Genomic DNA, 12,938 nt, shown 5'->3' with positions numbered 1-12,938 from the left:
GCACAACAACTAACAGATAATTTAAAAATCTCAGTGTATGGTTTGTAAAACTTACAGGAAATCTACTTTTTCTAGTGGCTTCCCTCAAACACACAAACATTAGATGACCTGTACATCCCAGTGATGTGGAATGTCACGAGTTAACATTCCAAATAGTATCGTACACATGAATTTCAAAATTTTTATTTAAAAAAAAAAACTTGGAAGTTTGATCATAAAAAACACAAGCCCGATTTTCACTCTAGGACAATCAATCTTCTCTCAATCACTTGATTTCCACAGTTACTTAATTATAGTTTTTTTCTTTTTACCCCAATGTGATTAGCGACAACCCCCTACCTTTGTGTGAAATATACTCAAAAGAGAAGGTGTAGATTGAACTGGCAACAACCTAAGCTGACAGTTTGTAGATTTACCTTCCTTGTCTTTTTTTTTTAGTTGCAAGCATGCAACAATTTTTTGATCAACATCATTGCAATTATTTTGATTTTAAAAAATTACAAAGATGGCAATTAAAAAAAAAGTGCTGTAAAATCTAGATACTTTAGTAAAAAAAAAAAAAAAAAACAAACTCTGTATGACATTTTACACACTACTTGGTATTAATGCCAAGTTCACAACTTCTGACAGGTAACTTAGTAATTTGAATTGTAGAATTGTCAACATGTTTCAATCAGCTAACAAGAAGTTAAGAACAGATGAGTGACAAATTTCTTTTTTTTTTTTTTTTGCTTTGGCATTATATAACTCATGAGAGTATATAACTGGTGAAATAATTTTGCTCAATAATAAAACTGTATTTATTTTTAATTTTTCATGTTACATCACATTACAGACATATATAAATTTTCACAATGATGTAATAAAATTGAGTCATTCAGAATGCAAACTCTACGACAATCACTCTGTGCTTACATGAAATTTTAGTTTTCTATTTGAAGGTGGTACTGTATTCTTAACTTTCAAGCAATTTACATGGTCCAAAAAAAATTGAAAAGCAATTATTGCCAATGAGCCTATTATCTTGGACTTATTCACGTTTGAAATTATTCCAGTGTGCGTGTGTTGTTTAATAAAAACATACAGTTACGATGAATTATAATTTATTTATGTAGTACCTTACCCACCACAGTTGAAAAATGTCTGGATGAAAATTCACACATCAACAATTTTCTGGAACACATGACGGACATTTAAAGAAAGTTAAAAAACTTTTAACTTGTTACTTGTCTTGACTTATACAAGGCGTGTCCGGAAAGTAAATATGCTGGCAATGGAACGGACATCTCGGTCATAGGCATCATGAACTTTATATACGCAATGCGTGTAGCTTAAGTACAGGCGCTCAGTAAACAACTCTGGAAAAAGTTAAAGCTATCTCCGTACACAAGTCGAAAAATGATGGCTACCATTTTTTGGGATGAAATGGGATTCATTTTGGTTGATTTAATGAAACGTGATTCAACAATTACAGCAAAATGTACAAAATTACGATTGTCAACTGGTTTAATTTCCAGGCTGCGAACTTCTATGCAGAGGGGTTAAATAAACTGGTAGAGTGTTGCGAAAAGTACTTGGAACTGAATGAAAACTATATAAAATTATGTTGTAGATATGTACAAAACTAAAAATTTCAATAAAAAATTTTTTTTTCATGATTTTTTTAATGACCAAATGGTACTTACTTTACGGTCACGCCTCGTACAGACTTCACTTTATGTTGCTGTTGCATAGTTAGACTGTTGTTTAGAATGTAAAACCGTTTCTTATCTAGTAGTGGTAGCATATGGCCGTGATGGTACACAAGAGGGTGGGGAAGCCATGCAAAACAGGTGAAACAGAACTATGACTACTCACCTTTTCCACCATCCCTCCATCATCAGTAGATACAATTTTAAATTAGACCAATTTCGTTTTTACAACACAAGAATTTGGTGTTACTGTTTTTATTTTTATAAAAGCTATTTTGTAATACTCCACCAAAATTGTGTTAAAATTTATATTCTACATTTTTACAATAAAATAATTTTTAATTGGTATAATACAAATACAATCAGAACAAAAAAAAAAATAAAGGAGTATTTGTAGTTAAAATGTGATCCAATAAGAAATGCAAAATGAAACAAATTATATTAATTTTTTTTTTAATTCATGCACTTTGGTACAATTTGTTGTCTGGAAATGACATCTCATGATTTTCAAACATTAAAAGATAACTTTTTTTAATTTTTGAATTGAATTTTAGTTAAATGCTACTTAATTCCATGATATAACTTGCATTTCAGTGCTATACACAAATAATCACTTCACAGCCATGTTTCAAAAATAAAGGTTTTTTTTACATCTGACTGCCACTCCGAATAGCAGCTAAAATGAGAATAAAGCTTCCCTGACTTCTCCTCGTAGCAAAGTTCACTGCCAACTTCTCAAAGCAGTAAAAGACATGTCAGCACTCCCCAGACTGCAATAGTTGAAGCAGTAACGGACACGTCAACACACTCCAGACTGCAAGAGTTGGAGCAGTAACGGACACATTGACACACTCCAGACTGCAAGAGTTGAAGCAGTAACGTACATGTTGACACATTCCAGACTGTAAGAGTTGGAGCAGTAACAGTCACGTCGACACTCCAAACTGCAAGAGTTGAAGCAGTAACGGACACGTCGACATTCTCCAAACTGCAAGAGTTGGAGCAGTAATGGATACCTTGACACACTCCAGACTGCAAGAGTTGAAGCAGTAACGTACATGTTGACACATTCCAGACTGTAAGAGTTGGAGCAGTAACAGTCACGTCGAAACTCCAAACTGCAAGAGTTGGAGCAGTAATGGACACGTCGACATTCTCCAAACTGCAAGAGTTGGAGCAGTAATGGACACGTTGACACACTCCAGCCTGCAAGCGTTGGAGCAGTAACGGACACGTCGACATTCTCCAAACTGCAAGAGTTGGAGCAGTAACGGACACGTCGACACAATCCAGACTGCAAGAGTTGGAGCAGTAACGAACATGTTGACACATTCCGGACTGTAAGAGTTGGAGCAGTAACAGTCACGTTGACACTCTCCAAACTGCAAGAGTTGGAGCAGTAATGGACACGTCGACACACTCCAGACTGCAAGAGTTGGAGCAGTAACGGACATGTCGACACACTCCAGACTGCAAGAGTTGAAGCAGTAACAGACATGTTGACACATTCTAGACTGTAAGAGTTGGAGCAGTAACAGTCACGTCGACACACTCCAGACTACAAGAGTTGGAGCAGTAACGTACATGTCGACACACTCCAGACTGCAATAGTTGGAGCAGTAACGAACACATTGACACACTCCAGACTGCAAGAGTTGAAGCAGTAACAGTCACGTCGACACTCTCCAGACTGCAAGAGTTGAAGCAGTAACAGTCACGTCGACACACTCCAGACTGCAAGAGTTGGAGCAGTAACAGTCACGTCGACACACTCCAGACTGCAAGAGTTGGAGCAGTAACGAACATGTTGACACATTCCGGACTGTAAGAGTTGGAGCAGTAACAGACACGTCGACATTCTCCAGACTGCAAGATTTGGAGCAGTAACGGACACGTCAGCACTCCCCAGACTGTAAGAGCTGGAGCAGGCGCTCAGAGTACTCCTCTCGGGACACTGTCCTGTTGTGCAACGCGATGCTCCTGCTGAGACTCGCTTCGCACCGCCCCGCCTGCCAGACCTGGTTCCACGGGGCGAGCTCGTCCCGCCGTCCCGTCAGGGGCGACCGGGGCTCGGGGCAGTCGTACTGCCGGGGACCGACGACGCTGCGAGTCCCTGCCCCGCCGGGCCCCAGCCTCTCACAGACGAGGCACTCCAAGCGCTGTACGTAGCGCCCCCAGTCGGACCCCGGGGGGCGGGCATCCAGAGCTGACAACAACCTCCGGTTCTCGACCCTTCCGGCCTTGTGCTGGAGGTGACGCTCGTAGGCTGCGGTATCAACGTTGAGGGCCAGAAGGTGTCTGGCGAGATCTCTGGGGGAATTGAAGTCGGAAACGAGGATCGCAGATTCGTTGTTTGGAAGCCAGTCCTACAAAAAAAATACAGATATTTTCCCGATTTTAAATCATGCATTTCTTACTCTGATAATAACATAATAGAATCACCTGCAATTTTTTAATCAACTTCATTTTAAGATACACTTTTATTATTATTACTTTTAAACTGAGGTGTATTATTTAACCAGAATTTTGTTGCAAATTTTTAATCAGAAAGCTTAAATAATCCCTCCCTCTTATTTTTCTACCTTTCTTTCTTTCTTTCTTTCTTTCTCCCTCTAACTCTGAAACAACTGGTAGATCTAACCATCTCTACTTAATATTTTTTTTTTCTATCTGCATGCATCCGTCCCTACTTATAAGTCACTGTCTGTCGCTATGCCTGTGTGTCACTGTCTCTTGTGTCTGTTTGTCACTATCTGCCCTATTTGTCTGCAGTCATTCCTATGCAAGACTAACGGATGTTCTCTTAATGTAGACCAGTCTTGCATCTTCGACTCAATCTGAGGAGTAAATGACAAGAGATGAGGTGCGTATAAAACAGTCGGTTTGCTGGGGACACGTGGGCACGCTATAAAAGTCCACCAGCTCACGGAAATGGTTGCCCAAGTGCGTGGATTACGAGCGGTGCACCATCACTGCACTGCACTGCTCCTGCCCGTCCGGAAACTCACTCTCACGGACGGCGAGCCCATGTAGACGGGGACGGATCCCACGACCAGCGGCCGCCACAGCTTCTCCGTGATGTAGTCCTCGCAGACGGCGTTCTCCAGGGCGAGCGTGAACTTGTAGCGCGCCATGAAGTTCAGGAAGTCTTCCGAGTCCTGGCCCTCGCTGTGATTCGCGATGCTGCGAGGATCGCGAGATCGTTATTGCAATCAGGTCCAAAGACACTTTCAACTATACTACACACTTTGCAGCTGAACTTCATGACAGTTTTCAGTTGCTCGACGACAGTTACAAAAATGCACTGACTACGAATGTAAATGATTGAGCTTATGTCGACATCTGGGCCTTTAGAGACAGTAAAAATATTCAAGATGCTAATGGAGCTTGATGTACGTGGGAATCGGGGATATCCTGAGAAAAACCTCCTGCTTCAAACCAACATGTGTGACCCCACCGGGAATTGACCCTAGGTAGCCTTGGTGCGAAGCAAGTGATCTGATCACTCAACCGTCACAGCCCCAAATAAGAACTGAAGATCACCTCAAAAGTTTCCTGCAGCGGTACACACACTGTAGGGTCTTTGTTCCAGCATGTTAAAGTTTGGCATATTCTGTAATCATCACTAGGGACAAGTTTATATACAGTGAATTGCAATAAAACCAAAATAACACCGCAAAACATACCAATACAACACTCAACACTGAAATGTAACAACGTAAAACATTAAATCAATCAGCAATTTGACAAAACTCAATTCAAACCACAAAAAGTTAGGTATGTTTTGTTATGGTAAATTAATTTTGTACCACAATGTATAAACTAAATGGACTGAAAAAAATTTATATTATGTTGTTTGATCTTGCATCACTTATTAGTTACATTTATTACATTATTAACAGTAGCAAATTTTTCAAAAAAATAAAAAATTTGCCAATTAATATTTATTTTTCTGAGTAGTTCTTTTCAAGACATGCTTATTAATAAAAATTTTTGTGAAATAAATGTTAAGAAATATTTTAGTTTCATATTTGTTAGATAAATTATGTGTCATTTATGTCAGATTCTATCATCAATGCTTTGTTTTCTGTGTTTATTGTTGTCTCTGTTCTGTGCCTACTAAACTGTTCATAGGCATAAGACAAACAATAAATAAAATACATCAAAAATATAACATTGAAGCATATGATATTTACATTTATATAAAAAAAAAACAAGTCCTTTAAAAAAACATATTCATATTTTAATATCAAATAAAAAGTGCAAACAGAAAAGTATTAAAAAAAAAAAAAATAGACTTTGCTAAAGTGAATACTAACTGCCGTACACTGAAAGGGCTGAAAATATTTTAAACGTTTTGTAACCTCTTCCGCAAATCACAGATGGTTTCCAAAGCCTATTATTAGGGGCATGCATATTTCGCGAAAAGATTTCGAGACTAGCTGAAAGTTAAAACATTGTAGCATCGTCTATGATTCCTGATTGGGTGAGTTCCTTTCATGTACATGTCGACCGTTCCATCACCAATCACAGTAATTCAGCACGGAAGCAAACGCGTCCTGAGTGGCTGTGTCAAATAAGGCAACGACTTCTCTCGCAGACGGCTGCCAATCGCAAGGAATAAACCAATAGTACGGGTATACCTTGTTGCAGTCTGAAACGCGTTCATGTTTATTCGTGAAAAATGCGTGCCCCTGCCTATTACCAACGTGATGACAGACGCGTACTTCTCAGGAAGTTTCTTGTTCTGAAGGCACTTCCCGTATGAGTCCACCCCGATGTATCTGCCCAGCTCCCGCACGTAGCTGTCCCGGCCAGACGGGGCGTCGCAGCTCGACTGGATGTACAGCACCGGGGCCAGTTCCCCCAGAAGCGCGTCCTTCTCCGCGGTCGCGACCACATACTTCGTGGCTGGAAAGTTCCAGGGCTTCGTTAATCACAGCTTTTCGTCGCCTGAGAATTTGAGTGTTCTATGTCCATTGAAGTCGGAACTGAGATATAAGCGTTTGAAAGTTCAAATAACTATGAATATCATGACATAGAACAAAATAATATTGGTCTTAAATTAAGAACAAACATTTTTATGTGCGTAGACGTGTGTGGATATAGTACAAATGAATACTAATATTAATTTCGTGTCCATAGCATAAAAAACCTAAAAAGTGGACATAGAACACTCCAATACTCAGGTGGCGATTTGGTAAGGTCATTTTAAACCAGTGGTTTTCAAACTTTCAAGTCAGGGAAAAGATTTAAAATCTTACAAGGTGCACCACATACATATCTGAGAAATATGTTGCAACAGATTAGTGTATGTCCCTAATATTTTACTTAATTGTTTATTCCAGAGAAGTATGTGTCCATTAATAAAAATAAATATATAGTTAGTCTGTTATACCATTTCATTACGGATATCGCCCTTTTTTTATCACATCATTATTAAGTGTTATTTAAACGACTCTTCAGGTTTTGCTCAATTAGGGATTTAGTTCCATACGGCGCTGAAGTCGCTCTTTACTGTTTATAAACAAAACCTTTGAGTTGACTATTAGTGTGTATCTCTAATATTTGGATATGTATTGTTTTAAATATTTTGTAAATACTATTTTTAAGATATTATTGAGGAAAATAATTAAGTTAAAAAATTAAAACAATATTACGTAAACACTTACACCAAACCTTCTCTTAGAATCGATGGTGGACCGAGTGCTATCTACCACCACAATCACGAGTGGAAGACAGTGAGTGGTTGTGGAGAAAACTGTGAATTTGCAAAAATTCCTTTACACTATATCTTAATATATATAAATCCAGTGTCCTGATGTTTGTTTCTAGTGAACTCTTCACAGAGTCAACCGATTTCAATGAAAATTTGCATTTATGTGTAATTTTTTCCAACTTGAGAGATAGGATAGTTTTTATTTCGATTAATGGTCTTATTAATTTATAATTAATAATAAACTGATTATCAATGTTGATTGGTGTTATTAATCGTAAGTTTCATAAGTCTCAAACAGATGGCGCCTTAAATCAGTTTTTTTTACAGACAACTGTTGTACTGTCTGACATAAATATCTCATAGATGGCGCTACGTTTCAATTCAAAATTTATTTTTCTCCATGTTGTGCACATTTTCGTTGATCAATGTACTACGTAACCTCGCTTTTATTTGTATTATTTTTGATTTTATTCTCACGTGTTAACAATTATTGATATCTATTTTCTTTATTATAGTTAGAACTAATCAGAGTATTTATTAATAAAATGAACTGTGACTTATTATAAATAAAGGTAATCATAGTATTTAATAATAAAATAGAATTGAAAACGTTATGTTGATCTGTGTTAAATTTTGTCTTTTAAATCCTTTCTAAACCACTCAGCCACAGCAACACGTGGCCGGGTCTGCTTGTGTACATATAAAATGATTAAATACGGTTTATGTCACGAATTTACTGCAAACCATGCGTATAAACATTAAATAGTATGGCAGCAAAATAATTGATGATGCCATCCCTTACCTCAAAAGTACATCACGTAAGCCTAAGATTTTGTCAACAAGCAAATGTAAGCAGGCTTGTGTTTTTTTTTTACTTTTTTACTTATTACAAATTATAAACAGGTCACAGTGGATTTTAAATAATTACTTATATCAATATAAACATTCCAAACCGTAACAAAAATTCCATTTTCATCTAGTTTCAATAATCGTCAAACATATTGTATCAGCTGTTATGTGGGGTGCTGCGCCGCCCCCAGCTACTTGGCGCCCTGGGCGGTTGCCTAGTTCGCCTGTATGGACGCGCCGGCCCTGGATGCCGTCCCCGGGGAAGCGACGTGGAACGGGGGGGAGCCCTCACTCGCGAGCAGCTCGGAGCCGCCCAGGTACTGCAGCGTCAGCGGGACGTCGCTGTGCCGGCTGAACGTGGACGAGTGGTTGAAGAGGGAGAGCAAGGCCTCGTGGCAGAGGGCCGGCACGTTCTTGGGCGACTCCTCGTGCAGCAAGGCCCAGAGGAGACGCGGCCCGTCTCGCGGCCGCGGCAAGTCCAGAAGGTCCAGCCTCGAGCCGTAGAACAGGACCGCCTGCGAGACACGGGCCAACAGTGCATGAAAACACCGACGGCCAGAGACCTGCGAAATTCCGCGGATTCATCGACCTCTAGGACGAACTCCACAGTCCTTTAAATACTCGCGGAAATGACACCTGTTCATTGGCAAGGACTCAAATTTTCGAAATGTAATTGACTTGAACTGAATAATGTGAAATAACCGCCATAATCATAAATGATATCAATGGACAAGAAATAAATCCACATGTAACGAAATAACTCGGAAATCTAATACCTCAATCAAAATCACTGGATAACAATATTAAAGAAATTATTTGAATAAAAGAACTTAAATAAGAAAATGAATTAGAAAAATTTCAAAAAGCATCATTAGAACCCATTTATATTGAAAGAAGTGTTCTTTAATAGATTCGAATTACAATGATTAAATGCCTGTATTGTAACAAAATAAATCAAGGAAAGGACACAAATGTGTGAAAATGTTGTCGCACTTTCTTGGTTTAGTGTTTCCCATTGGCTCACAGTTCCCCGGATAAAATGTGGGCCAATCGCAGAAGCGGTACGAAGGTATATTTGTTTTGACGCTAGCCTATCGCGAAATGAATCCGCGAATTTTGCATGTCTCTACCGATGGCGCATGTCCAAAAAACTGCATTAAAACCCTTTTAGTCTGTTTGTCCACTGTAGTGGACGATTTTTTTTACATACAGACTTATAACTTTCTCAGACTTTGGAGAGGTAATGGTCACAGTGTACACTGTAGTGGACATGAAATTCTATAACATGGATAGTCCATTCTTACATCTATTGCATGAATTTACAACTGCAGGTAATAATAATAAAATGCCACCTGGTAGTGGTTAGCAGGGTAACCATTCTATTGTGTAATCATTAATTCACACCTATGTTCTAATAAATCAGAAAAGAAGTTGGTATTTTTTTGTTGTGTTTAAATGAATACTCCCCATTGCATGAATTATTTAAAGAACATGTCACCCACCTTAATTAGATGTAAATTTTCTAATGATCAAACATGTAAATTAATTCTGTTTACAAACTGTGAATTTCATCCTAGGAATGAAAAAGAACCCCACAAACATTTTTACAATACGGTTAGTACTCGCAAAAGTAATTACGTGCCAAATCGTACAGTAGCCCAACAATTATTTTTGAAAAGTAAAGAACCTTGTTTCATTTGTAGCTACTGGTGTGCGAGAGGTTTAATAACAACCAATTCAAAATCAGATAGGTAGTAACTAATGAATCAAAGACAGAAAACCAAAATAATGTTACTTTAATATCTGGTGTAAAGTAAAAACTGATGCCCCTCTAATATTTCTGAGTATAGCCATGATGAGAGGAAAATTATCTGACCATTCAGCTACCATGTAGCAATCATCAGAGAAGCAGAGAACATCTTCACTAACCCGTGCGAGGCCATCGTGGAAGAACTGACGGTCATCGGTGACGTAGCACCAAGAGTCACCGCACTGCCTGAGGGTCCCAGGCTCACCAGTGAACGGCGTCCACCAAAGGACAACCGGGTCCTTCACGTCTGAAACACAACCAAACACGTAAACAGTGGCACCATCGTAACGGTTGTAATATGAAGTACTTATTTCTTTGAAATCTACCTTAAAAAAAATAAAATTTTTCCAGCATTCAGATAATCCCGAAGTTTCGTTAATGACGAAATGCAACAAACCTCACACACAGAATTCTCTGTTCTCTCTAAAAAAAATTACTTACCAGAATATTTCAATACAGTGCCTCGCTGAATTTCTTCATATAACTCCGTATCAAAATTTTCCAAATAAATCTGATGACATAAATAAAGAAATGTATCAGTTTACACAAATTATGTAAATTATATAAATAAAACCATATTATATATATTATATTATATAAATAAAACCATGAAAATAAATATTTTTATATTAATTGTTTTAAATTAATTATTTTATATTTTATTAGAACTAATATATGGTTAATTTTTAACAATACTACAAGAATATAAAATAAACTTTTTGAGGTGAAAAAAATGTCAAATATAGAAAACAATTAGCATTTTATTACTTTAACCAATGGTAAGTGCCAATTATCAATGTGATTATTAAAATTGATACATAATAATTGGAACACACTTTTTCCTTCTACTCTGCAATCAATAAAAAAGGCAAAAAATAAAATTTTGTACCATATTTTTTCTAAATAAGTAAAATTCTAAACCTGAAACAATTCTCTTATTTTAGTAGATGACTACATTGAAGTAAAATTTCAAAAAGTATCATTCATGTAAACCCTGCCTGTAAGGAGACATCATTATCGGCCAGTTATTTTTTTTATGAACAGTAATAACAGAAGTGGTACTCACAGGTTCATGTTAGTGAACCACTTATAAACATTTCCAAAATGGAGGGGGTGGGCAAAATGTCTAAGTGGAGATCATACTAAGCCGCCTTCGATTTATCAATTTTCGTTATAATTCTGGATTTTAATTACGTATTTCTTTGAATTCATTGATGTAGCCAAGAATTGTTCAAGAGGGATGGATCGAAGTAATTTGTAAGAATATATTTTTTGAAATACCTATTTATGGGGGTCTGAGGGTTATGGAATGCCTACCCCAGAAAATTTTTAAAAAGACAACTTTTGAAAACTCAATTTTAGGCTATCTGATAACCCTTCAGTGCTTTTCCAAAACCTGAAATAAATATAAGGAAATTTTCACTTATGAAATGTAGATTCTTACATTATGTACCACTGCTAATGATTTTATGTCCCAATACATTTTTAAAGACACAATTACTCTCATTTTGCATAGCCAAATATACTTGAGTCAATCTAAAAATATAGCTTCAGAAGGGAGAGCCATGCACCCTGCCTCTATCTGAATATACCCTTGTCTGAACTGTTAGCATGAAACATATCAAACAAAATTATTTATATTCTTATTAACTCTGTTATTTGATATTAATAAACAGTAGAATGTAAAGTAAAAAATATTCTTTAAATTTAAGTAATTTTTTCAACTGCGATAGAACAAACTACAAGTCTGTATTACATTATTTTATTAATGAGCTTAAAATAAGAATCAAGTATTAAACAAAAAATGATAATTTTAATGGAAAAAAAAGTGAGTACTATCTTTTTTCATTTTCATGACTATACTAAAGAAGTCATTAGTGATAGAAAATTTGACAACTGATATCAAGCTCCGCATGATTTTTTTTTCATTAAAATTATTTTTCTTGTTTAGTACTTGAATGAAATTTAAAACTTATCACAAAAATTACGTTATACAGAGTTGTAGTTCATTCTACCGCTGCTGAACAAATTACTAAAAGTTAAAGATTATTTTTTTCAATTTATAGTTCATTCAACAATAAAATCATGTTTTTTTTTTTTTTTTACTTTTAGTTAATATATAATACATTTTTTAAATAAATTCCTTGAAATGCATCACAAAATCAATTTTCAGTCCCAAAAATTTCAGGGGCAACTGATCTCCCCAATCCCGAATTTCAAAAATCGGGGGAAAATGACCTCTCTCGATGGTGTAGGGGAGAAGGGCAGTCAAACTCTGGGCAAATTTTACACCATATCCCGGCCTTTTGGATCGGAAACACTCAAAATCGAAAGAAAATCAATTTTGAAATTTTCAAAATATTTACGGGTTGACCTCCTGAAGAAAGAGGAGGGGGGAGGGGGGCAGTTGACCCTGGGAAAATTTCTCACCATCACCTCGCCTTATGGATAGGCAAAAAAGCTTGGTTATTTCCCATAGCTCGAAAGTTGAAGTTTTTTGCCCATACCTCAACAGTAGTGATTTTTGGTCCCAACGAATTTCCTCTTTCCCCAACCACTCTTTCTTTTTAAGGGTCATAGTCATGAAATAATTATTGTATTGTCATCCGGATCACATACACTAGCCAAGTTTCAAATCGATACACAATTATAAGTAGATTAAAATCGAGATTAAAAGCGTGTTGAAAATTAAGAAATAGGTATAATAATAAACAAACAAAAATCTCATACGAAGCTTAAAAGATCAAAGTGTTTTGTTTATACCTGTAAAATTACTTGTAACACAATGACTATAACAATGCCATAACCAACTATTTTCAACAACAGTTTCAGTTTTAACCTCGTCATTTCGATTTAGCATCATCAACCT

At 36.8% G+C, this 12,938-nt stretch overlaps 1 protein-coding gene across 1 annotated transcript; it reads right to left on the bottom strand.

Moving 5' to 3' along the window:
* Positions 1 to 710: 710 nt before the first annotated feature.
* LOC134536463 (alpha-(1,3)-fucosyltransferase 10) lies at positions 711 to 12,916 on the bottom strand. The gene is made up of 8 exons (XM_063376181.1): positions 12,909 to 12,916; positions 12,577 to 12,613; positions 10,511 to 10,580; positions 10,189 to 10,316; positions 8,552 to 8,774; positions 6,419 to 6,602; positions 4,700 to 4,874; positions 711 to 4,057 (listed from the first exon to the last, which is right to left on the bottom strand). Exons 1-8 carry the CDS (start codon positions 12,914 to 12,916, stop codon positions 3,587 to 3,589), a joined length of 1,296 nt encoding a protein of 431 aa, XP_063232251.1. The 3' UTR covers positions 711 to 3,586.
* Between the last annotated feature and the right edge of the window lie 22 nt (positions 12,917 to 12,938).

This window comes from Bacillus rossius, chromosome 11 (genome assembly GCF_032445375.1).
Source record: "Bacillus rossius redtenbacheri isolate Brsri chromosome 11, Brsri_v3, whole genome shotgun sequence".
NCBI lineage: Eukaryota > Metazoa > Arthropoda > Insecta > Phasmatodea > Bacillidae > Bacillus > Bacillus rossius.
This window is presented reverse-complemented; position numbering and strand designations above follow the sequence as displayed.